Source organism: Typopeltis vanoorti, chromosome 12 (genome assembly GCF_054136105.1).
Source record: "Typopeltis vanoorti isolate ZY-2024b chromosome 12, IOZ_Tvanoo_1.0, whole genome shotgun sequence".
Taxonomy (NCBI): domain Eukaryota; kingdom Metazoa; phylum Arthropoda; class Arachnida; order Uropygi; family Thelyphonidae; genus Typopeltis; species Typopeltis vanoorti.
Window position 1 is genome coordinate 111,658,049 of NC_143560.1, and position 27,603 is coordinate 111,685,651.

A 27,603-nucleotide genomic window follows, 5' to 3' on the forward strand; every position below is an offset into this window, starting at 1 on the left:
GGAGTCTGTGGAGAGTTCTAATATGAGAGCTGGTAGGATTACCAACCACTTCTCCTAGATCTACCTGGTGTATACCAGGTCCCTTGCAGCTGCAAATTGTCCTACTTTGGCCAAACAGGCAGGACAGCAAATATCAGGATTTCAGAACACATAGACTATATCCGGTTTCACCAGTACAGTCGCTCTGGGCTGGCAGACCATGCCTTAGATACCCACCATAGAATTCGTTGGAAGAAAACGAAAATATTACACCGCAGCAAGTTTAAGTACAAAAGATTATTCAAGGAATCATCAGCAGCTCTAAAAAAACGTTCCAAACTTCAACAAATTTGGGTGCATGAAACTGCGCCAAATTTGGGAGACTTACATTATGAGGACTTCAGCCCAACTGCCAAGACAACCAAATTAGCCCGCCAGGGGGCACCATTAGGACTTTAGGAACAATATTAGTTTCTTGCTTTCTTCCTCATTTGCTTTTGTTAGTGCCTGCGTGCACATACCATATCTTTATGTTCCTGAAGATGGCAACGTGACGTTACCAAAATATAGAAGTTATTCATTAAAGTTGCCTTTAATTAATATACTTCATATGCGTTGTTAAAACAGTTCTTGTGGCATCGTATGGAAGATTTGACCACCAGAAGTGAGTAGTAACCTTAAAAGAAAGAGAAGTGAGGTAGATTAAAAAAAAGTATGAGATGTTTGTGCATTGAGAAGAATAATAGGCTCTGCATAGAAGAAATAAAAATGAGTGTTAGAGTTAGCAATTGTTATGGACACAAATGATTTGGAAGGTGTAAGAATACTCTAAAGGATTTGAGAAAATTGTGGCAGGTGAAGAGTAATAAATACAATAATTGGGAAAGAGGTTGCTTTATTTAAGTATATGACAATAGTGAGTTGAGAAGAAGAGTAGAATTGAATAATGGCTGAGATGTGAGGTCTCATTATTGAGGTCTCTTCAGTGGGAACCAGGCCCAACTTGGGCCTGGCTCCCACTGAAGTCAATAAAGGTCGAAACTAGTCTGGGTAGTGGTCTGTCCATTAATGCATAACATTAGACATATCCGCAAGGAGATGTGTTTTGCATTATAGGAGATATTGAGACATGAGCGTTGGTAGCTTGCTCCACCTTTGCAACGAGTTGCCTGGTGTTGTACCACCTTACCCCAGTCCTGAAGATACTTTCAGGCGCAAACTTTGTTTGCTCACACTTGGATAAAGGATTAAACTAAATTTATTATAATAGGAAAAGGTGGATGATCTCACTATAAGTATCTCAGGTTTTAGTGGTGGTGCAGATGCTAAGGAAATGTGCTTGTCAGGTGAGAGTTATGAGTAGTGTGACTGAGGGGGAGGAAGTTGAGCATCAGATGGTGATGGACTTGATGAGGCAGTGTGACTAGAGATATGAAAGATCTGAAGGATAGTCCTAACTGTGTCAGTGAGTTTCGAGTGAAGATACAATGTTTGGAGAGGGAGATATTTGTATTGAGAGAAGCAGAGAGGATATAAAAAAAATGAGTTGACTTGTGTGAAGGGAGAGATTAGAAGATTTGAAAGGCTGATGAACAAGAAGTGTGAGAGAAAGGCAGATAAGTGGGAGAGTGGGGGGGGATTACAGGAGAGAAAGTGAGGGATGCAAGTGAACAAGGAATGAATTGACGTAGGAGGGGGGGGGAGTGATGTTTGGAAATTCAATGATTTGTTGTGTGTCCATGCAATAAAGTGAATGAGATGAGAGGTAACATGATGAGGTAGCAATATATTTGAGGTTGTTGTTAGGAGCTGTGCAGCAGACAAGTGGGAGAGAGATGATAGTAAGTATTTTACCCATATATGATAATGTATAATTAAAGAGGAAAGAAATTCTCGTAGAAAGGCTTAGACGTTGGTTATACATGCTTATTAAATTTATAATGTACAAAGGATATAAATTAAAATTAAACTTTAATCTATATTCCAATATTTCGGCAAATTAAATTCCTTAAGTAATTCAATAAGCAAAGAGGAAAGGCATGATAGTGAGGATATGTCAAAAGAGAGGTCTGGAATATGTGGTCGCTTGGAGTGCATTTGAGGATAGAAGAGGGTTGTATGTAACAGAGGGACTGCATTTGAACATTGAGGAGTGTAGACAAATTAGAAGGGTATGGCATATTTCTGCTGGATAGGAAGAGAAAACAGGAGTAGTGATGAGTCATTTCAGAAGGAAATGGCATGAATAGTTTTGAAAATGTATAGTGTGAGGTGGAGGTGGGCAGGACAAAATATTTAGTGGGATGTTGCTATATGCCAGGGAACACAGAGGGTGATGAGTAGGAAATGTTTAGGCAGATCAGTTTAGTGAGTGATCATTATAGAAGATTTTAACTATAGCAGTATAAATTGAGCAGAGGAAGCAGAATACTCTAATAAGAGAATGGAATTTCTGGAATTCTTGCGGAATAAATATCTCAAGTAACATGCAATAGAAGAAACAAGAGGTTCAACAGTTTTGGATTTGGTCCGTGCATCAGAAGAGCTGATTGTAACTGAGATGTGAATTTTCTCACCTACTGGTGAAAGAGACCTTGCAATCCTGACTAATGATTGAATGATTTGACTTGGAGGTGAATGGACATGTAGAAGTTTTAAGAAGTGACTATAATAATATCTTAGAAATTGCCTTAGGGCAGTTTCATGAGTGGAAGAATGGGGAAAAGATATGCAGTGTATGGGGGTTAATGAAGAAATATTTATCAACAGCAATGGAAAATAGCATTCTTCAAGTGAAAAAGATAAAATGATTTGGTTTAAATTGGATGACTAATAAAATCAAACAGGAACTGCAGATTAAAAAGAAGTTATGCAAAAAAGCATCAAGAGAGAGTAGCTGCATAAGGAATATAAGACTGAGGCCAGGAAGTGACTAGTATGGTAAGGAAGATAAAATGGAATACAAGGAGATATTAACTCTACAACCCAAGGAGTTTTTTCATTATGTGGCATAGGAGTAGAAATGATTGTGGAAGAATGACCCTATTAGATTGAAAAAGAGGTAAAGTTAATGGTGCAGATGATATAGTTAAGCTGGTTAATGATCAGTTTTATTAGGGTATTTCAACCTGGAAAAACAGGTTTTATTCCTGGAGGAATTGGAAGTAATTGAAGTGCTTGAGAAAAATATCTTTAAAATACTAATACTCTGGAAGTCAGTGAGACTGGATACAATTTCACCACGTGTTTTGAGAGAATATGCTAAGAAACTGACAGCTCCATTGACCTGGGTGTTCAAAGTCTAGCTATTGGGAAAGTGCCCAGTGAGTGGAAGGAGTGTAGGATACTGCATTCTACCACCACCACCTTTGTGCCATTGCACAAAGGTGATGGTGGTAGAATGCAGGTATCAAATTACAGACCAGTTTGTATTTTTTCTGTAGTTATGATGTTGTAGAAATTATTAAAAGATCCTATACAAAACTGGGCAGACAAGGATAATATCTGTGAAAGTCTGCATGGATTTGTTCAAGAACACTTTTGTTTCAGTAATTTGGTTGCCTTTTATAATATAGTGACAGGAGTAATTAGTAATAAAAATAATAATGCTGATGTTTTGGCTCGTCAAGAGGATTCAAATAAGCTGGAATGGGGATGTCAGTTTAATGCTGCTGGGATCCACAGACTATTGGTGATATACTAGAAGAGGAGGAGGCAAGGGACTTTTGGGTGATAATTGATAGAAACTTGAAGTTTAGGGGATATCTCATTGTGAAGGTAACCCAGAGGACTGCTGCAGTACTAAAGACTTTGACTAGTAGAAATAAGAATTGGCATTGTATCTGATCAGCCTACATCTGGATTACTGTGCTTAGATATGGCCACTAGGATTTGAAGAGGTAATTACCAAAAATGATATGAGGATTTTACAATGTTAGCAATGATGAAACACTGAGGACATATAAACTACAGTTTGGTGGATAGAAGAGGTGACATTTAAACTTTTAAGAATATTTACAGGATCGACATGGGTGGGGAGCTTCCTTAGCTCAGTCAGTATAGATGAAGACCTGAGTTCGATTCCTGTCAGTGACAAGAAACCTTTATCTGGTCTCTTTTGACTAAAGGTGAGTTAACTGGTCTTATACGGAGGGTTTCTTCTCCCAGTAACTCAGGTTTTTCATCCCTCAACACAGATAAACCGGTCCAGTGAGCACATGGCTACAGTCATAAAAAATATACTATGGCAAGGAAAGCAATGGAAAACCACCTTGCTCATAATCATCTCCCTACCCTCACCAGCCATATGGCTGAGGGAAAAGGAAAGGATAAGACATGGGTGGGATTTTTCATACGGGAGAACAAGTGGGGAGTAACAATTACAGGAAGCCATTTCTAGAAGTTGATAAAGGAGGTGGTGAGTAGGGTGAGAAGTGGCTTTTTTGCATGGAGCATGGTTATAGCGTAGAATTCATTGTCTGAGAGAGTATGGTGAATGTGCAGACAGTGAATGGGTTTAAGGAGTGGTATGATAGACTTTATGTTGTCCTGGGATGAGTCTTATGACTCCATGGATGTCTAGGATAATAATACATTAGAATAAGTGGGGAGGAACATCAAACTCGTGACATAAGATGGTGGTTGATAGACATCAGAGAATAGCATACAGTGCAGAAGAATGAAGGACAGCAAGTGGCCAGTAGTAAGCCACAAGGCTCTGTGTTTGTATTTGAATGCTGTTGTTTAATCTGTGCATAAATGATAGCGTTGATAATTTGAAGTGAGGAGGGGGGTATGGTGATGATGCTAAACTGGGAAGGGGAAATAGTAAATGAAGGCGATGTAGAGATCCACGAAGAGCTTGAAAACTGACATTGTCAGCAAAGGATAATGGTTGTTAGATCAATATGGCAAGGTATATGATTTGTACTGTTTTGCATACTTCAGCATACTTGTCTCCAAAACAGAAACTTTCTATCCACCAATCATATTCAAATGCACTACAAGAAATTGATGAGGCCACGCATTTGAATGTGATTGTGGACAGGAAGTTTCTGTTATGGAGAAAAACATGCTGCAGTAGGCAAAAAAGTACAAAGAGCTATGTGAACATTGACAAACACACTGAAGGTATTCCTTTTTATAAACCTGGACTACTTATGATTAGATTTAGTCACCTGGGATTTTTGTGGGGAAGATTGAGTGATTGTTCTGTGGAGTAATTAGCAGAATGAAGATTTATGGGCTACAGGATTTTCTGAATAGACAGACATATGTTTCTATCATATTTTCTAAGGGACTTTTATAGAATAGATGCAGAAGAAATACTTTTTATATATGGTTAACTGGGGAGAGAACAAGAGGTTACCTTTGGAAGTTGAGTACGTGTGGTTGCAAGGATGTGATTATTTTTGGCTTGAAGAGCAGGGAATGAAGCACAAAAGAACTTTGAAAAACACACCATAAGGAAGTTTATTATCCCTCTTTATAAGACTCTGATATACCTGGACTACTTGTGCTTAGATATGGTCACCTGGGAGTTTTGTGCAGATGATTGAGTGACAGCTCTGCGAAATACTTTACTAGAATGAAGATTTATAGGGTGCAGAATTTGTTGAATAGATAGGAAATATGATAGAAATGGGGTGCTTAAGGGTCAAAGCTGCATAACTGAGAAGAGACCGCCACGTAGCCTTTAAAGGAATGCAGAGAACCAACCTTCTGACCTAATGTCCAATTCTCACCTTCTCGTGGTGCGCCCTGTTAGGGATTATTATTATTATTATTCTGGGCAACTCCAAGGAGTCTACAGACTCATCGAGGGAGGCCCTAACATCATGTCAAGAACAACTATTCAACATTCAACTATCATACCTTGCCTTGAACTCATTCATGGTCGTAGCACCCACAACAGACTCTGGCAGCTTATTCCACTCATTCACCACTCTCCAAGTAAAAAACCTAGCTCTAACACCCCCTGCTAACCACATTCTTGCCAGCTTCCATGTATGGCCCCCAGTCCTATTCTCAAAAATATCTTCTGGATTAATCTTATAGAAACCCTTCGGTAATTTGAATGTCTCAATCATATCACCCCTTTTCCGCCTATCGCCCAATTTTTGCAACCCACAAATCTTCAACCTGTTCTCATAAGGTTCATTCCACAGACTTGCTGTCATCTTGGTCACTCGTCTCTGGATCCTCTCCACCTCCTCTCAAATCAAGAAGAAACCCTGGTGCCCATATCTGGGCACAGTAGTCTAGATGGGGTCTTATCAAGGCTTGATACAGAGGAACAATAACTTGTTTGTCTCTACTTGTTAAAGTATTTTTCAGAAGCCAAATGATTTTATGAGCTGATTTAGCCACTTTTGCAATGTGCCCCCTAAACTTCAATTCCCAATCCACCAACACTCCCAAATCCCTGGCCTCATCAATCTCCTGGAGTACGGTTCCACCAATGTGATATACTGCTGCTATTCTTTTCACCCCAAAATGCATAACCTTACACTTTGCCACATTAAATTGACATCCATTTTCCCTAGACCAGTCCTCCAAACTATCCAAATCATCCTGTAAAATTTTGACATCCTGTGCATTCACAATTGCTCTACCCAACTTTGCATCATCAGCAAACAAGTGTACACTTCCTCTCAGATCCTTTCCTATATCATTGATGAACAAATTGAAAAGTAGTGGTCCAAGAACTGAGCCCTGCGGCACACCACTAGTCACAAGCTGTCGTTTGGACTCAATTCCTGAATAAACCACTCTCTGGTATCTCTCCATCAACCACCCTCCTATCCATCTCACCAACCCTATATCCATCCCCATCTGCTCCAGTTTACTGATTAGAGTTCCATGTGGTATCCTGTCAAAGGCCTTTGCAAGGTCCAGTAGAATCCCTGTATACCCATTACCCTTATCCAGCTCAGCCGTCACTGTGTTATAAAACGTGAGCAAGTTACTGGGGCACAAAACCATGTTGTCCCCCATGCAATATCCCATTTTCATCTATCGAATCCTGTATTATTTTCTTGACTAATTTCTCCAAGACCTTGACAACGATTCCTGATATGCTAATCGGTCGGTAATTTACAATAGCAGTCTTGGAACCTCCTTTATGCAGTGGAACTATTTTCCCCCTCTTTCCACCCCATAGGGACTAACCTGGACCCAAGACTCAAATTAAACAAAATGGTCAAGGGTACTGACAATTCTTTAGCCGCTTCACGTACAACACTAGCTGGTATACCATCCAATCCCACAGATGTATTGACATTGAGGTTATACAATAGACTACTCACCTCCACTTCATTCACCATAATTCCCGTATAATCTATTGGTTCATTCATTTCTGTAATGTCACCACCTGGATGATATATTCTTGCAAAGTGTTCACTCAGTAACTCAACTATATCAACTGATTCAGTTACCTCCCTACCATCGGCATTCTTTAAAATCATTCTTACCATATACATTTTTTCTTTTACTTGCAACATATCAAAAAAACTGTTTAGGATTCTCTTTAGCCTGTATGGCCAATGTTCTTTCGTAATCCTTTTTTGCTTTTCTTACCACACCCTTATGGCCTGAGCTTTATACTGTTCATGTGCCTGCCAGTCACCTTTCTCCTTAAATTCCCCCCATAGTTGTTTCTTTTTTTGCAGCTCAAGCTTAATTGTTATTCATCTATTTAACCCCTACTTGATTTATTATTCGGACTCTAGGTATACAGTCAGCCATTGCTTCATGCAAACACTTCTTAACTGCCTCCCATGCACTATCAACTTCTAGCCCTTGCAGTTGTACATGCCATGGCACTAAACTAATCAAACTCCTAAGCTTATCATACTTACTAGCCCAATAATTCCACATGTACCCTGTCTTAATTGTAAATTCCACACCTTTAGCCAGCTCCCAAGTCAAGACCCTATGATCCTGACCCCTAGTATTTTCCATTACATGCTGTCGCAGATAGTTATCCCTTAATAACCGCATAAAATCCAATTCCTTCCTCCTGTGTCCTCTCCTCACTCCAATCAATGCGACCATAGTTGAAATCTCCCAAAATAATTAACCTCCTCCCACTCATTTCTTCTATTTGCTTGTGCATACTATCTCCACCATCTTTTCCATCACCTGGTCTATAGCAGCACCCAATTGTGTATTTTGTTCTGCTAGCCACACTCTCACACCAAATGGCCTCAAATGTGATCTTTTCTCTGTCCTGCAATTCAACTTCTATTCTCCTTGGCTGCAGCTCATCAGCTATCATCAACAATACTCCCCCCCCCCCCATTTTATTCTCCCAGTCATTCCTGAACACACTATACCTATCACATTCAACCCCACTAGCTATATCATCTACAGTCAGCCATGTTTCACTAATGCCAATAACCTGTGGTCCGGAAGTGCCAATCATGGCCAAAAATTCTTCCTTCCTGTTCATAATACTCCTACCATTAGTGTACATGAATTTCAGACCCCCATTAACCCCATCCCTACCTTGATGTCTTATACTAACTATCCCATTCTAATTTGTTGTCCTAATTCACTCAGGCATATTATACTCATTCATACACTCAACTGCCTCCCTACTCAACTGTATCTACCTGGATACTGAACGAATAAGGATGGGCTGGCAATTTGGGATTTAGCCAACCAAATTGTATTCTTATTGACTTAAACCACAATATTAAATGATGGTACAACATGAGAGAATTTCATGCTGGCTGGGGCGTCGACCAGTTAAACAAGGTCCCCCGTTGTTTTCATCAGGGAATCAGGGCAAACAGCAAAAAGTCATCTACTGGAACAAACCCTAAAACACACCCCAACTCAATATCATCAGAGTTGAAGATCGGTACTATCAACATAAGAAGCCTGAATGGCAAAGAAATGGAGCTAGCTGAGGAATTGGATAAGTACCAGATCGAAATAATAGGGGTGACTGAAACAAAAAAGACCAAAACTGGTGAGATCTTTCTGAGGAATAAATACAAACGTTATATTCAGGCAATGACAATCAAGAAAAAGAAGGAGTAGCCATAGTATTCAACACTTAATATGAGGCTAATCTTCTTGAATGGCAGGCAATTTCAATTAGAGTGATGTGGGCAAATATCAGAATGAGGAACTGGACAATGAGACTTATTTGTGCCTATGGTCCCACAGAAGGTTCTACTAAGGGAGAAGTGGAGGAATTTTTGAGGCTTTAGAGAAAGCAACTGACACAATGAAAAATTGGTCCTTGTTTGGGATCTAAATAGCAGAGTAGTGACTGATTGTCAGACATACAAAAATATTTTGAGAAAATTTGGAGAAAAGAGCAAAGCAAAGCTAATAATAATGGCAAATACTTGTTGGATTTCTGCTCAGGACATGGACTGGTTATTACTAACACCATGTTCCAACATAAAAATGTGCACAAATTCATATGGTGAGAAGAAGCAAGGAATAAGAAAAGTCTCATTGACTATGTTATTGTTGATAGTGATGTTTTCTCTCTGGTGCAGGACACTAGAGTGTACAGAATATTTGAAATTGGAAGTGATCACCATTTAGTCTTGAGCAGGATAAAAGTTGAGCAGCTCTTATATGTGAACTGTAGACTGAAATATACAAATATTATTGAAGAAAAAATGAAAGAGTTTGGGAACAGGAATGAAATGTTGGAGATTCAGTGGCAAGCTCTGAAATAAACACTGATTGATTCAGCCAGACAGGCATGTGGTGAGATTGTCTGCGAGGATAGAAAAATGAAAACTCCAGTGAAGGAAAAGAAGAAAGCATATCAAAAGTTCCTGGAAAATAAGTCAGTTTGTGCTCTTAGAGAATACAGAGACAAATGTAAGAAAGGTAAACACTGTGTAAAACTAGCTAAACAAAAGTCATGGTAAGACTTTGGTAAGAACAGAAAATAAATATCAAGAAGGTGACAAGATGTTCTGGAGGTTGTTGAAGAAGCTCAGAAATGGAAGAAAGATGCTGTTAAAGAAATTAAAGATGATAATAGGTGACATGAAAACTGGAGAAAAAGATATCCTTGAAGTATGGAGTAATTACTTCAAAAAATTGCTAAATGACACTAGCAGTGATGACAGCACAGTGATAAAAAAACACTGACTAGGCATGCAATCAGGAATACATATTCATACTTGAAGTAGAAAAAGCAATCAAAAATCTGAAATGTGGAAAGGCAGCTGGAGTAGTTGATATTCTTAGAGTGGCTGCATTGCACAGTTCCGGAGACGAATTCCATATGCTTGGAATAGAGCTGTCATAGTACCCATATGTAAAAAGGGAAATAAAACTGAATGTGAGAATTACAGAGGTATTTTTCTACTGAGTGTTCCTAGTAAGATTTATGCCAGTATATACTGTACAGTGTGGTGTAGTGGTGGAGACAGTTGTATAGTAGGTGTCCTCCCGCGATGAGTTTTCGGACTGCTTGGAGGTGTCATGAATAATAATAATAACACTTCAGAAACTGTTGAGAAGGATTGGTGAAGAACAAGCTGGATTCAGGTCAAATAGAGGCTGTCAGGGTCAGATTTTCACATTACAACAAATAGTTGAGAAGGTCATGGGAATATAACAAAGATCTATATTTAAGTTTTGTAGATCTGGAAAAAGCATATGACAAGATGCTAAGAGAGAAGCCATTCAAAATGATACAGTTGTATGATGTCAATGGGGCATTATATCAAGCAATACTTAATCTTTATTTGAATTGTAAGTCAGCAGTTAGAAATGAAGTACTGGAAAATGGTTTAATGTTAAATCTGGTGTCGGACAAGGATGTACATTATCCCCTCTGTGATTCATTATCTATATGGATCACATTATGAAGGAAAGTGGTATTAAACCTGATATCAAAATTGGAGATGTTAATCTCAGCTCTTTACTTTATGTGGATGATGTTATACTTCTAAATAAATCTGCTACAAGTCTGCAAGATTCCCTGACTAAATTGAATAACTGTTGTAATAGATATGGTATGAAGGTAAGCAATAACAAGACAAAGACAATGAAAATAGGCAGAAGCATTGAAAATATCAACTGCATTGTGAATGGAGAATCTATAGAACAAGTGAAACATTTCAGCTACTTAGGCACAATATTTAGTGAAGATGGTAAATTAAATATGGAAATAGACAATAGGATCAACAATGCTGGTATGGTAGGAAGTCAAGTGAATAAATTTATATGGAATAAAAGAGAAATTAGTCAAAAACACTAAATTAGCTATATACAAGACACTGTTCAAACCAATTTTAACTTATGGATCTGAGAGCTGGGTTAGAAGTAAAACACCTGACCAAAGACCACAGATATCAGATGTTGGAAGTTTTTACCCACTTGGTTAGGCTATAATAAATTTAGTTTAATCCTTATTTAAAGTAAAGAGCCAATAGGCTTAATTTCGGCGATGTAAAACATTATTTAAATTAAGGGGATATTAAATCCCACATTTTGCATTTTTGAAAATTATGGAGACAACTACCGTGTTTGAATAAAAACTTTAGTTTAATATAACTAAAATCTACATTCGACGTTTCGACCTTTATGTCAAGGTCATCTTCTGGAGCATACAACTATACACAGAAAACAAGCTACACTACAATCAAACTGGTTTGTTAAAGACACTGACCAACCGCTACAACAATTGTTGGCCTGACCTCTGGTGGAAAAAAAAAATTAAATAAATAAGAAAAAAAAATAATTATACATCAACACTAGAGACCTATTATTGGTGTTATCTACTGGTTGTAGAAATACATTGGACACAACAAGTATCTATCTATATACATATATTAACATCATGTACATTCCAGCCAGTTGGTATGGAATGGTTTCTAATACTAGCTGTAGATTGGCTAGAGTCCTGACTTATACTGGATCTTATATATTAGGTAGGCTGAATGTGTGCAATCCAGATACTTGTTTTCATGCTATCTTTGTTGTTGATATTTGGGTGGTTAGGATTTTGCAGGCTTCCTTAAATTTCCTTTCATATCAGGTTTTTGTGCAGTGTAAAGAGCAGGTGCTTTTCCAGTTGATTTGGTGTAAGGTGTTGAGTGCATGGTCTGAGAGGCTTGCTTCACCATAATGGTTATATTTAATGTGTTCTTTCTTGCGTATAGGGATTTGTCCATCCTGTTTCACCAACGTACGGTGAGTTACAGGTGCAGCGGATGCAATAGACTCCAGGATGTGCTAATGGGAGAAGAGGATCCTTAGAGGAGTTGAATATGGTTTTAAGTTTAGCATTGAGGTTATAATGTTGTAGGATTCTGTTGATTTTTTACGATAACCCTTTAATGTATGGGATGCCTATGGTTTTACTGTAATCTAGATTCGTTTTTGTTGTTGTTTTAGGGAGTATTTTATTAATAATCTTTTTTGTTATAGCCATTATTTATGAATATGTCACTGATGATTTTTAGTTCCTGTTTCAGGGCTTGCTGGTTAGAGCAAATTGTTGTAGCTCTGTTTTTAATGACTCCATATTTTTGTGATGGGTGGTGGTATGTATTGGCCAGTGTGTGTGTCGGTTTTCAGTAGACCGTGAAGGATAGACTGCCTGAAGGAAGACGTGTGACTAGTGTGTCTAGGAACGGGAGCAAATTTTGGTTTTTGATTTCGATGGTAAATTGTATGCATTCATGTTGTTTGTTCAGGTAGCTAAGGAATGTGTTTAGCATTCGTTGTCCATGCGGCCATATCGTGAATACTTCGTCAACGATCTAAACCAGACTGTCGGTCTTAGCATGGCGGAATCAAGAGCCCTTTGCTCAAAGGTTTCCATGTAAAAGTTAGCGATTGGGGGGGGGGGGATAGTGGTGAGCCCATGGCTGTACCTTGTTTTTGTAGGTAAAATTTGTTTTGCCATACGAAGTAACCGGACTGTAGTACGTGGGCAAAGAGGGCCGTAATGTACTACAGTCCGGTTATACGTTTATAGTTACTATATTCGGCATGAAACTCTTTGATTCCGATCTTTGAGTTTCTTATTCGGTTTTAAAACAATGTGGGATTTAATATCCCCTTAATTTAAATAATTAGTTTAATCCTTTATCCAAGTGTAAAAACTTCCAACATCTTTCTCTAAATCTAGAGTAATTTAATAATAAGGTGAGACACCTTTTGGAAACTCGTATAGGTAAATATGACTTCTCCATTACTTCTGCCTTAGTATCACCACCGCTGGGTATTGGCCTTTCCCTTAATGCATAGCATTATACATGTCTGTAAGGAGATGTGCTTTGCATTATGGGGGATACTAAGACAAGTGATGAGACCTTAGTCCACTTTTACCACGAGTTGCCTCAGTCCTGAAGATAATTCAGGCGCAAACTTTGTTTGCTTACACTTGGATAAAGGATTAAACTAAATTTATTATATGCAGATATGAGAGTCCTGAGAAAGATTAGGAGCGTGAATGGATGGCATCAATGGCAATATCATATTAAAAACGAGGATATTAGGAATGAACTTGACATTGTTAGCATCCAGTAATGTCTTAGCAGAGCTAATCTCAGGTGGTATGGTCACTTAAACAGAATGTGAGAGGAATGATTAGCAAAACAAGTGTGGAGCTTCACTGCCAGGTTGCCAATAGGTGGATTGATACGGTAAAAAAGTGCCTTAGAAGATAGAAATATAAGATCTGAATGTTGGAGCCTTGACAGGTAGTAGATTGATTTGAAGGAAAATTGTAGATAGGAAGTTAGTAATGATGTAAATTTTTTCATGTAATACTATCATATCATGTACACCCCTTGAGGGTAAATGTCAGGAATTTTGATGATGATATGATAGAAACATGTTGCTAAGGGGCTTTTATAGAATAGATGTAGAAGAAATACTTTTATACATGGTTAACTGGGGAGAGAACAAGGGTTAGAAGTTGAGTACATTTGGTTGCAAGGATGTGATAATGAGTAGAATGGTTGCCAGAGCTTTGTCAGATGAATTACAGGAATAATGGGTAGTATGTGCCAAGTGCAGTAGATCTTCAGAATACATAAAGATTCCTAGATAGTTACAAAAAAGATAATTACGAACTCCGATCACTATTCTTGATATTTCTCCATAATGTGAAACCTAGGAGCTGTATTACTGTTCTACATTATGAGTGAGAGAAAGTCACTACCCAGACCTGTTTCAACCTTTATTGAGGTCTCATCAGTGAGTAGGTAGACCTAGAAATACCAAGTTTGTAGCAAACGGAACTTACATATACCCTACTATGAAAATTGCCGAGAAGGTGTCCTAATAAATTATTAATTATATGAAGAGCCAAAGGCTTTAATTCGGCAACATAAACTTATTTAAGTTAAGGGATATTACATCCCATATTGTTTCATAGCCGAATATAGTAAATATATATAAAGTTTGGCAAGTCCAAGCGTAAGCAAATACCTGGATAGTGTTACAACTGACCCTTTAGGGAGTGCAACACTGAGGCAACTCATGGTAAGGGCGGAGCAAGCTCCGATCACTATTCTTGATATTTCCCCATAATGTGAAACTCAGCTCCTAGAAGCTGTATTACTGTTCTACATTATGAGTGAGAGAAGGTCACTACCCAGACTGGTTTCAACCTTTATTTCACATTATGGGGAAATATCAAGAATAGTGATCGGAGCTTGATCCACCCTTACCATGAGTTGCCTCGGTGTTGCACTCCCTAAAGGGTCAGTTGTAACACTATCCAGGTATTTGCTTATGCTTGGACTTATTCTTATTCGACATGAAACTCTTTGAGTTTCTTATTCGGCTATGAAACAATATGGGATGTAATATCCCTTAACTTAAATAAGTTTATGTCACCAAATTGAAGCCTTTGGCTCTTCATATAATTAATAATTACCAACTTCTGAATAGCATTAATACTATTCTAAAGAAAATTTACTATAGAAAGCTATTCATTTTTGTTTTACAAGATTGCATTTCAAGAATTATAATTATCTATTAATAACTTCTAAGTGCTATAGTGGGTGATAACAGAAATGTGATCTTCCAGTGCTATTGGAAGATCACATTTCTGTTATCAAAGATTAGTGGTAATATATAAAACACAGGTACTGCACAATATTACCTTGCATTTTTTACCTACCTGGCAATCCTCGAAGACCCATGGGTCCTTCTACACCTATTCCTTCTGGTCCTCTATCTCCCCTATCACCTTTTTCTCCTATAAAATGAGAAATGAAATAATAAATGAGCCTTCTGGCAGTCTATCAAAGTTTTACTAATATTGCAAAATATTTAGCAACTAAACTGTAAAATTAAAAGTGATTAACATTAGTTATCCAAAATTATTGTGATGAACTACATGGTTTTGTAGATATCATGAACATGTAATTGATATCCAAATCTATCTAAATGTTTTGGATAATCATCATTGATTGGTCTGAAGCTGAGAGAGCATATTGGTTTGTGTGGAAATACTAGGGAGGATTTATTTTAATGTCTCTAAGAATGTGTCTGATTAAATATGATTTTAATATATCTCTAGGATGTGTCTTCGGAACAGAGTGTTTTGACACCTGTCCACAAAAGGTAAACATATAGTACTTTTGTACCATGGGCTAAGGATTTTTTCTATTTTTATTGATCTTATATATTTTCTATTTATTTTTTTCATAATCCAGAAACCCTACTGCAGAGACCAAACATTGAACTTTTCAAGCTGCTTCTCATAAGTTGTGGGACAGTCAATTTACACCAGCAGTGAAGTTCATTATTGATTTAAGGACAATCATGAACATCTATGCCAGATAGTTTCATAATATTATGACTGCTCTACTCTGGTTAGCAGGGGTTTCAAACTTTGGTGGTGAAATGGAATGATCTTTACAAGAAATCCATCTCTTAAAAAAAGAAATCACAGAGAGAGCCGAATACAAGTAGGTTGGTGTACAATTTATTATTATTATACAGTAACCATATGGAGTCCCCATTCTGGGAGACCAAAACTAACTATTATACACACAAAACCAATCATACCTCTTATTCACTGTCAGAGAACTCACAACTAATTCTGGCAATCCATTTCACTTATTCACCACTCTCCATGATAAAAATTTAGTCCATACACCCTTACATAACTTCTAGATGACTCTTAGTTCTCTGTTTGTCATACTGACAAATAGAGAAATTTCCTTGTGTCAATTTTATAAAAACCCCTTTAATATCTTATAAGTTTCTATCATGTCCCATCTTTTCTGCCTATCAACTGAACTTTGTAACTCATACACCTTCAACCTATCCTCATAGAGAGCATTCCACAGACCTGTCACCGGTTTAGTCACTCGCCTCTGAATCCTCTCTAACATCTCTAATTTCTCTGTTTTTGCACTTCCAAACTCTCACTAAACATCTAACTCCAAAACCATTTAAATGTAATTCACCATGCATGTATAAGTCCTTTTAGTCCATCAAATTCACTCCATACATTTATTAACTGCCTATTATAGCTACATTTCTATGATGTTCAAATTCTGAACAATAATTAAAACAAGTCAGCTAAATACTGCTTGCAAATTGTAGCCAACTTCTTGCTTTATCAATGATTGGCTAATTTTTTTTTTTACATGTAGAATGATTTTGGAAATAACATTTTGTATTAATTTTGAGCAATAACAGGTATGAACTGAAAAAGTCTTGGAAACTCAAATATTTTATTTCTCTCATTATAGACAATAATATGGATGTTAGGGTTTAGACCCACAAGCTAGCAGCAGTTGTCTGCCATTCATTGATAGCTTGGGCTCACTATGGTGAAGACTTGAAGGATAAAGATTGACTGCTACCTGTCTTCAAAAATTAGTTTTTGAAAAACTAATCAGTTTGTGTGCAGCTAATTTAGCATTTTGACTAATTTCTCTCTTATTCCATATAAATGTATTCAGTTGACTCTTTCTTTTAAGGTTACGCAGTGATCAGCATTCATATTTACAGACACAAAACACGTGTTGAAATGATTATTTTACTTGACTCTTAAATTATTTAAGGAATTTACAATGTAAACTGGAATATTAATTAAAAGAAACTTTAATAAATACCTCCTATATTTCAGCAATGTCACATTGCCATCTTCATGGGAACATACAACTATGACAACTACAAAAAGCAAATGAGGCAGAAGAGAAAACTACTGTTGTTCCTAGAGTCCTAAAGGTGCCCCCTAGCGGGCTATATTGGATTGTCTTGGCTGTTGGGCTCAATATAGTCCGGGAAACTTGCATCTTCCCAAACTTGGGGTACTCCTCATGCACCCAAATTTGTTGAGGTTTGGAAAGTTTTTTTAGAGCTGAGGCTGATTCCACAAACAATCTTTCATATTTAAATTTGCTGCAGTGTTACCGTGGCTTTCTTCCAATGTATTCTGTAGTGGGTATCTAGAGCATGGTCTGCAAACCCAAAGTGGCTATATTGGTGAAACTGATGTAGTCTTTGTGTTCCAAAATCCTGACATTTGTTGTCCTGCCAGTTTACAGTTGCAAGGGACCTGGTATTCCCCAGGTAGTCACAACAATATCCCTAGGGGAAGTGGATGGTCTTTGATGGAGCAGATAAGGGATGCCAATATTTTTATATGGTTTGTAACAACAAGGCAGGTCATATTTTTTTAAGATTTTGGTTAACTTTTCAGAGGTGTCCGGATATAGGGAATGGTGATGAATTTAGTATAATCTTTGTTATGAAGGTGTGTGTGTGTGTGGGGGGGGGATTTGTGGTTAACTGGTTTTAATATTTTTTTGGGGTTGTAGCCACTGGCTAAGAAAGTGTTATGGATGTGGTTTAGTTCAGTGGTTAGAGCACTGTCATCCAAACAGATTAATTTTGCCCTGTTATATAGTGTTTTTATAACCCCATATTGTTGTGAGGGGGGGGGGGATTGCTGGTGAATGTATCTGCATGTATGGGTAGGTCTTCTGTAAACAGAGAAAGCTAAGGATCCATCAGGCTGGTGAGTGATTAGAGTGTCTAGGAAAGGGAAACTGTTGTGCACCGTTTCTCTTCACAGAAGGCTCTCCGCATTTGTAAACACGCTAGCTTCTTTGCCCTACTACGAGAACAAATTACCTGTATGTACGTTCTCCTGACTGACATAAACAAAGCTATTTGGGTGCTAGAGGAGGAGCTTTCCAACATGCTGAACCACAACCTTTGGACGATTCTCTACGACGTCTCGTGCGCTTTGGCAGCAAAAGAATTTGAAAAGATACGAAAAGATAAGAAAAAGTACTCTACCTCCGAACCTCAACAACCACTCAACACTGTAATCAACCTATCTTCTGTTACTTCGAAGCATGAGACACTCGATGCACTGCATGTGGCCACAATTTCGCCATAACGCCTAAGAAAATACCAGCCGTAGAAATAATGATTCAGAGAGAACTTGGTATTCACAACCTTCCAAATCATATTGCCAACAATATCAGGCTGGATGTAGCCGGTGTTCTCACCAAAGCAAGACAACCAGAAACCAACCTATCCAAAGGAGAATATAAAGCTCTACAAGAAATGAAGAAAAACAAAGAAATAGTAATCACCAAATAAGGGAAATGCCACTGTGGTTCTCAACCAAACCGACTACACAGGCAAGCTTAATGCTTTATTGTTAAATCAGGCTACCCACCTCCCTCCTGAGTATAATCCCACCAGCTCCCAAATTAGAACACTCCAAGGCTCCTTAAGAAGGTAACTTCTTGGCCTGTGGAAGTTACCAACAAACTAAAACCTTTCATCATGTTGGAGGCTTAATGGATTTTTTTACAGCACTCAGAAAGGATTAAAACAGAATTTAATACTTCCTATATTTCGTCTCAGTCACTGAGACATCTTCAGGGATTACAAAAAAACTAATGTAACATAAACACAAATAACAAACAGTACTAAGCCCAACCACATGGGTGACACTAAAGTCCTAATTAGGTGGAGCGCCCTCTAAGGGCGGTTTTAGGTGGCCTGGAATGTAGGGTGGGATCTCTGGTGATAAGTGTTTCCCAAATCTTAGGAAGCTTAATGCCACTGTATTTATTAAGATTTGGTTGATTTCTGAGAGCTGCTGCTGCTGCTGATTCTAAGAATAGTCTCTCTTTTTTGAATTTGCTGTGGTGGAGCATGGTGGAGAGACGAAATATAGGAAGTATTAAATTCTGTTTTAATCCTTTCTGAGTGTTGTAAAAAAATCCATTAAGCCTCCAACATGATGTCCTCAGAGCACATGGGTGACAACCTCTACACACGGATTCTAAAACCTTTTAACTCTAGACCCCCCCCCCCCGAATATATGGACTTCCAAAAATACATAAACAAAATGTACCATTATGTCCCATAGTGGATGGTATTGATTCCCCCATATACAAATTAGCCAAAGTGCCCACACACAAAAAAACTCAGCTCACTTCAAAGCCAGTATAGAAAACCTCTCGCTCCAACATACTGACATAATGGTCTGTTTTGATGTCTCCTCCCTATTCACAAATGTCTCACTTAAGGAAACCTTAGAGCTCATCCAAGCCAAATTTCCTTCCAATATCTCAGCCCTATTTCACTTCACAATGAACTCAGGCTATTTCATTTGGCAAGGAAAATTCTACAAACAGATAGAGGGGACAGCCATGGGTTCACCACTCTTCCCAGCCCTGGCCAACTTCTTTATGGAGACTTTTGAAGAGAAAGCCTTAAACTCAACCCAGTGTTTGGCTTCAGTACGTTGATGATGTGTTTGCTATTTGGCACATGGCTCAGATACACTCCTTCCAATGGGTCCTCCACATTCTTGAAATGGTTAGACTATTATGTTTGTTCAGATTAGGATTGTGTTTGAGCATTTCACATGCTTCTTTAAATTTCCTCTCGAACCAGGTTTTGGTGTGGTGTAGGGACTTGGTACCTTTCCGATAAATTCTGTGATATGTCTAGAGTGTGTGGCCTGAAATTCCAGTTTTTCCAAAACACATTAAATACCTCCACCAAAATGGAGGTATTTAATGTGTCATTTGTGTTTGTCCTTCCTAATTGGGATGGTTCGCCCTGTTTCCCCTATGTAAGTTACATGTGCATTGTATTTTGTAAACCCCTGGGTGGGCTAGGTGTGGAAAAGGATCTTTGGAAGAACTGAGTAGGTGTCTTAATTTTGTCAGGGGTTTAAAGGTGGTTTTGATGTTGTATTTGTGTAGTGTTCTATTTTTTCCGAAATGGCAATGACATTCTTGAAATCTTTTTTGTTTTTAGTGATGTCTCTGTGGAGGACCTTATGAATAGTTTTCACAAGGTCTGAATAAAAATGACAGTCTAACCATTCCAAGAATGCAGAGGACCCATTTGCAACCATTATAGCAACCAGAACAAGCCAAAGAAAAATCTCAGTACAAGAAGACTTAAGTGGTTTTTTTTTTTTTATTTTTATTTTTTTTTTATTAACATTCAATAGCAATCTGAACTGTACAAGACCTGAAGAAAAGCTTATGGTTAAAAAGTCAACATTGCAGGATGGACTTGATCGACAATAATGTTCAGACATTCCTTGGAGGACACCTGACCTACCAGCAATATCAGTGGACCTGTTCTGTACCAACAGAACATGCCTCACACCACCTCCAGAACCTTGAGTTGTGTTTACAAGGCAAGCTGGGTTCATCGCATCATGGGACTCCCTCCAAATTATTTGCCTACCATCAGGACATCCTACTGTCAAGACTGAGTCTCTTATATTTTTGTTTTTTAAGGCATTTTTTACTGTATCAATCCATCTATATCTTGGTCCTCTTCTTGTCTTTTCCTGATAACCTGGCAAAAAACACTTGTTTTGCTAATCTTTCCTCTCCCAATCTATTTAAATGATCATACCACCTGAGATTAGCTCTACTAACACATTCCTGACTGCTAACAATGAAAAGTTCTTTCCTAATATCCTCATTTTTAATTTGTTACTGCCATCTGTTTGCTCTACTAATCTTTCTCAGAACTCTCAAATCTGAGGTTTCCAGTCTTTGATCAAGTGTTTCTATTTCTAACCCAGCTCTCAGATCCACAAGTTAAAACTGGTTTTAACATTACCATGTATATAGCTAATTTAGTGTTTTGACTAATTTTTTTTCTTATTCCACATAAATTTATTCAGCTGACTTCCTACCATACCAGCTTTATTAATCCTGTTGCTTATTTCCATATTTAATTTGCCATCTTCACTAAAAATTGTGCCTAAATAGCTGAAATGTTTTACTTGTTCTATAGGTTCTCCATTCACAATGCAGTTGATATTTTCAATGTTTCTGCCTATTTTCATACCAAATTCATTACAGTCAGGGAATCTTGCGGACTTGTGTTGGATTGATTTATTCAGAAATATAACATCTAAGATTAACATTGCCTATTTTGCTATCACCACTTTCCTCCATAATGTGCACCCTTGTCACACGCCTGACTTAACATCAAACATTCTGATGACTTTCAGCTTAAATAGAGACTGTATTGCTTGATACAATGTCCCATTTACACCATATAACTGTAGCGTTTTGAAGAGCTTTCCTCTTAGCACCTTGTCGTAGCGTTTCCAGATCAACCAAACTTAAATACAAATTCTTGTTATATTCCCAAGATTTCTCAACTATTTGTCTTAAAGTAAAAATATGATCCTGGCAACCTCAATTTGGCCTGAATCCAGCTTATTCTTCACCAAGCTTCCCTTCCACAATTGTTCTTAGCCATTTCTCAAGTATACTTGTGTAAATCTTACCAGGACCGCTTAGTAAGGAAATACCTGTGTAATTCTCATTCAAGTTTATTTCCCTTTTTATACAAGGACACTATGACAACTCTGCTCCAATCATCTGGAATTTGATCCCCCTGACCAGGCCTTCTGAATTATGCAATGCAGTCACTGTAAAAACTTTTATACCTCCATATTTGAGCATTACTGGTCAAATTTCATCTACTTCAGCTGCCTTTCCACATATCAGGTTTTTGATGGCTTTTTCTGCTTCTAGTATGGATATATATATATATATATATATATGTATATTCTTGACTGCATTTTCCTGTTGGGAGTTTTCTACCACTGTGCTGACACTGCTTTTTTTTTTTTGATTTAGCAGTCTTTCAAAGTAATTACTCCAAACATTTAGAATATCTTTATCTTAAGTTTTCATGTCACCTTTATCATCTCTGATTCCTTTTACAGCACTTTTTAATAGCCTCCAGAATATTCTGTCATCTTCCTGATATTTATTTTCTATCTTCTTACCAAAGTCTTCTCATGAGTTTTGTTTAGCTAGCTTTACAGTGTTTTATATTATTCTTACATTTTTGTCTGTATTCTCTAAGAAACTTGTCAGGAAGAAAAGATAACATACACAGAGAAGCAGTTGCATTATTAATTGAAAAGAAACTTACACACTCAGTAATTGAAATAAACCCAGTGTCTCCTAGAATAATAACAGCCAAACTTCAAGCAAAAGAAAAAGGTCAAACAATTAAAATAATCCAAATATATGCACTAGACAGTAACCATTCAGAGGAAGAAATAGAAAATCCCAAAAATAGAGAACTCATGATAGTGATGGGAGATTTTAATGCTAAAATAGGACAGTTCACGGCAGACAAAAAAGATGTGATGGGGAAATTTGGATATGGAGAGCTTAACGACAGAGGAGAACAATTACTCCACTTCTGTAAAGCAAACGATCTAATAATTACAAACACATTGTTCTATCAACGCCCTAATAATAAATATACATCCCCAGATGGTAATATAAAAAAACTGCATAGACTATATCATCATAAACAAACAATGGAAAAGATCAGTAAATAATGTACGAATATTAAGAAGCTTTGATTTTGACACTGACCACAAAATATTAACTGCCAAAGTGAAGATAAAATTCAACAGGAAAAATAATATCAAAAAAGAAGAAAACATCAACCTATCAAAACTAAAAGATAGCTCAAGCAGAAGTCGATTTTTAGAACAGATGTGCTTGAAATTAAAACCCTCCATCTTCCGGAACAGTGGAAAATACTGGGAAGAAGGAAAAGAAACAGTGATATCAATTGCAAAAGACACTCTAGGTTCCAAACCCAAAATAAACAAACAGTGCATAACCCAAGAAATCATAGCTACCATAGAAGAGAAAAGAGAGGCCAAGATACTCGTGAACCAACAAAACAATGAAGAGAATAGAGAAAATTCAGAGCACTAAAAAATAAAGTTGATAACCTATGCAAAAAAGCCAAAGAAAAATGGTTAGAAGAAAAAGGCTAAGAAATGCCAAGAAGCATACCAACAAAACAACCTAAAAGTCTTCCATGATACTGTAAGAGAAATTACAAAGGAATTCTCAGCAAAAGCAGTAACAATGATAAACAACAAGATGACTGAAACCGGGAATATTGAATATATAAGAAAAAAACCATTTTAAGACTATCTTCCACCAAGGAAACAAAACTACAATGCCAACAATAGAAGAAAATAATGATTACCCAAAAATTTTACAAGAAGAAGTTAGATATACGCAATAAAACAGATGAAAAACAATCAAGCACCAGGCATTGATACTATCCCTACTGAACTGTGGTGTCATATGGAGGCAGCATATCAATAGAATATTTAATAACCCTATTCAATAAAATACTACAAACAGGAGAGATCCCAGATGATTGGAAGGATCATCCCAATATACAAGAAAGGAGACAAAAGAGACTGCAGAAATTACAGACCAATCAATTTACTCCCTCACACCTATAAAATATTCATAAGAATTATACAAAATAGATTAAAAAACACCTATGAAGAAATGATAGGCATAGAACAAGCTGGTTTCTGAGGAAACTATTCAACAATAGACCAAATTTTCACATTGCACCAACTAGCAGAGCTCAGCTGGGAAGACCATGAAGAACTATATTGCTGTTTTGTGGACTTTAAACAAGCTTTCGATAACATCAAATCCTTCTTAAAGAGAAATCCTTCTTAAAATCCTACTAGAAAAAGCAATAGACAAATATATAATACAGTTTCTGATAAAATATTACTCTAAGACAAATGCAATAATTAAAAAAGGACACACTCACAACAGAACCCATAAAGATCCAAAAAGGAGTAATGGAAGGATGCCCATTATCCCCATGCCTATTCAACATTTATCTAGAAGAAGTTGTAAAGAAGGCAATAGACAATGAGCCTGGAATCAATGTCAATGGTTTAAACATAAATAATATCAAATATGCAGATGATCTCGTCCTTCTTGCAAGAACTCCAAATTAAATATAATAAATTTAGTTTAATCCTTTATCCAAGTGTGAGCAAACAAAGTTTGTGCCTGAAAGTATCTTCAGGACTGGGTTAAGGTGATACAACACCAGGGCAACTCGTTGCAAAGGTGGAGCAAGATACCAACACTTCTATCTTAGTATCTCCTATAATGCAAAACACATCTCCTTGTGGATATGTCTAATGTTATGCATTAAGGGAAGGGCCACTACCCAAAATATTAGACATATCCGCAAGGAGATGTGTTTTGCATTATAGGAGATACTAAGATAGAAGTGTTGGTAGCTTGCTCCACCTTTGCAACGAGTTGCCCTGGTGTTGTATCACCTTAACCCAGTCCTGAAGATACTTTCAGGCGCAAACTTTGTTTGCTCACACTTGGATAAAGGATTAAACTAAATTTATTATACTCTAACCAAGTGGAAAATAAACTTTCAACTCCAAATTAACTACAAAAGTTGATCAACAAGCTAAACGAAACCTGTAAAACATATGACATGACAATAAATATACAAAAGACAAAAGTGATGAAAATAGGGAGGAACAGAACTACCATCTCAGCCACCCTAAACGGAGAACAAATAGAACAAGTAGACAACTTCATATACCTTGGATCAAAACTAACAGAAACAATAGATGAACTCAAAACAATCAGACACAGAATAGCGATAGGATGGACCACCATGGGAAAATTACAGAAAATCTGGAAAACAAACAAGATATCTAAGCAAGCCAAAATCAAATTATATGAAGCAATAATTATACCACCAGTCATCTATGGAGCAGAAGCGTGGACAGTTAAAAAAAGAGAGGAGAAAAAACTGCTGGCATTTGAAATGAAATGCTTAAGAAAAAATAAATAGAACAAGTTGGATAGAAAAGAAAACAAACATCACAGTCAGACAAGAACTATTGTATAAAAAGACAATAATAGAAAAAATTAGAAAACAACAACTGAGATGGTTTGGACACACTGTACGCATGGATGCAGACAGACTTCCTAATGTCCTAATCAATACTTTTCCAACTGAAAAAAGAAGACCCGGAAGACCAAGAATTACCTGGCTGAAATTTTTCGAACAGCAAGGAATAGAGAAGACTGGAAGATCCTGCTAAAGAGAAGACTCAACCTGTCTTAGACAGAAGAGAAGAAGAATTCTCTAAGAGCACAAACTGACTTATTTGCCAGGTACTTTCAATATGATTTTTTTCTTTTCCTTGACTGCCTCTGTAACTTCCTGAGTACACCATGGAATTCTGAACTTTCTACCCTTACAGACCTCAACACATGCCTCTCTGTCTGAATCAAAATTTTCATCAGGGTTTGCCATTGAATCTCCAAAGTCTGGTTCTTGTTTTCAAACTCCTTCATTTTTCCTTCAATGATGTTTGTGTATTTGAGTCTACAATTCACCTCCGAAGCTGCTCAAAACGAGATAGTCATTACTTCCTATTTCAAATCCTCTGTATACTCTTGTGTCTTGAACCAGTGGGAAAACATCACTACCAACTATAACAGTCAATGAGACTGCTTATTTCTTGCATCTTCTATGTGCACATTTTTATATTAGTGTTAGTAATAGCTAGTCCATGCCCTGAACAGAATCCATTAAGTACTTACCATCATTATTATTAGCTTTGCTCTTTTCTGCAAATTTTCCCAGAATATTTCTATATGTTTGGTAATCGTTTCCCACTCTGCAATTTAGATCACCAACAAGGACCAACTTTTCCTTTTTTGTTGTACCAGTTTCCTTCTCTGTCTCAAAAAATTCCTCCATTTCTTCCCTCTGTGGGACTATAAGCACAAATAAATCTCATTGTCCAGTTACCTATTCTAATATTAGCCCACATCACTCTATTTCAAGGTTTCCCAAATTTTTTTTCCATGGCCTGGTTATTTTAATACTTTATCCATCTTCATGACCCACTAAAGTTTTTATGGCCAATAGGTAAAATAAAACAGATTTGAATGTTCATAGAGTTTTCATTTATTATTATAATAAAGAAGCTAGTTGCTGGATATCTGGCTCAATATTGGTCAAATTCAGTCGAAGATCGGCATGCGCACGCACACTAAGACGATTTCTGCATTTTGTTTTTATCTGAAGGAGCAATAAAAATCCTTTTTCACAAAGATAGGTTGTAGAAAACTGCATGACAATTTTCAATGCTTCTTCAGATAATTCACTTCTCACTGAAGGCAAGATCCAGAATCGAGCCAAACCAAGATCACGGAATTGCATTTTAAGCCCACTGTCACTTGAAAGCTCAATTAACTGTTATTTTTTCGATAACGAAAGTTTGTTCTCATGAATGTAAGCCTGAAATGGATTGCGAACCCACAGAAATTTCTTATAAAAGTTATTTGTTATGCAGAATTCTTTTTCATTGCTTTGAGGTGCTCACAAACCCTTTCCAGAAACTCAGAATCAAAAAAATATCATTTTCCACTAAAAAGGATTCCAATGTTGGAAAAGGTGCAAATTGTCTGTATTTTACATAACACCAGTTTTTTCTCGAATGCCTTTATTTTGCCGTAGACATCAAAAACAGTTGAAGAATTTCCCTGAAGGGAGAGATTTAGCTCATTTAATTTCGAAAAAAAAATGCACAGTACTTTTGTTAGTACTGCACAGTGTTAGTACAGTGTAGTAAGCTTGATCACACGAGAAGGTACTTCTCAGACTCCTGGATGTCATAAAGGAGAGATGCTGTCCTTGGGTGAACGGAGGAGAGTTGCTAATTTGACACAGAGTCTGAATACAGTGCGTAGTTGATGAGAATTCAAGATATCTTTTCCGATGTGCCTTTAATGTATGGAATGGTGACTGTTTTGTTGTAGTTCTTTATGGTGAATAGTGGGAGGGGTTTCTTGGGAGCATTTAGTATTTTGTCTATCTTATGGGGGTTATAGCCATTGGCTAAGTGTGCCAGTTCAGCAGCAAGAACATTGTCATTGGAACAGATTGCTTTCACTCTGTGGGTTAGCATTTTTAAGATACCATACTGTTGAGAAAGGTGATGGTGGGAATAAATATTTCCATGTATGTTGGTTTCTAAAAACTGAGAATAATAAGGAACCATCTGGAAGACGTATGATTAGTGTATCCAGGAAGAGCAGACAGTTATTAGCGTCCAGTTCCATTGTAAAGTGGATTTTTGGGTGTTGGCTATTTAAATACGCTAAGAATGTATCCAATGTGCCTGGGCCAAATAGCAAGCACATCATCCACATAGCATAGCCAAGTGATGGTTTGAGAGTGGCTGTATTGGTAGCTAGTTTTTCCAGGTGTTCTATGTAGAAGTTGGCTAGGGGGGGGGGGAAT

General features: G+C 37.3%; 1 protein-coding gene across 5 annotated transcripts in view; it reads right to left on the reverse strand.

Moving 5' to 3' along the window:
* Positions 1-27,603, reverse strand: part of LOC150101139 (uncharacterized) — a 916,744-nt gene that overhangs the window by 2,066 nt on the left and 887,075 nt on the right. For all 5 annotated transcript variants that reach the window (XM_090401523.1, XM_090401522.1, XM_090401520.1 and 2 more), the window contains one exon: positions 15,107-15,184. In XM_090401523.1, the coding sequence (XP_090257649.1) occupies positions 15,107-15,184 (78 nt within the window). The remainder of the gene's footprint in view (positions 1-15,106; positions 15,185-27,603) is intronic.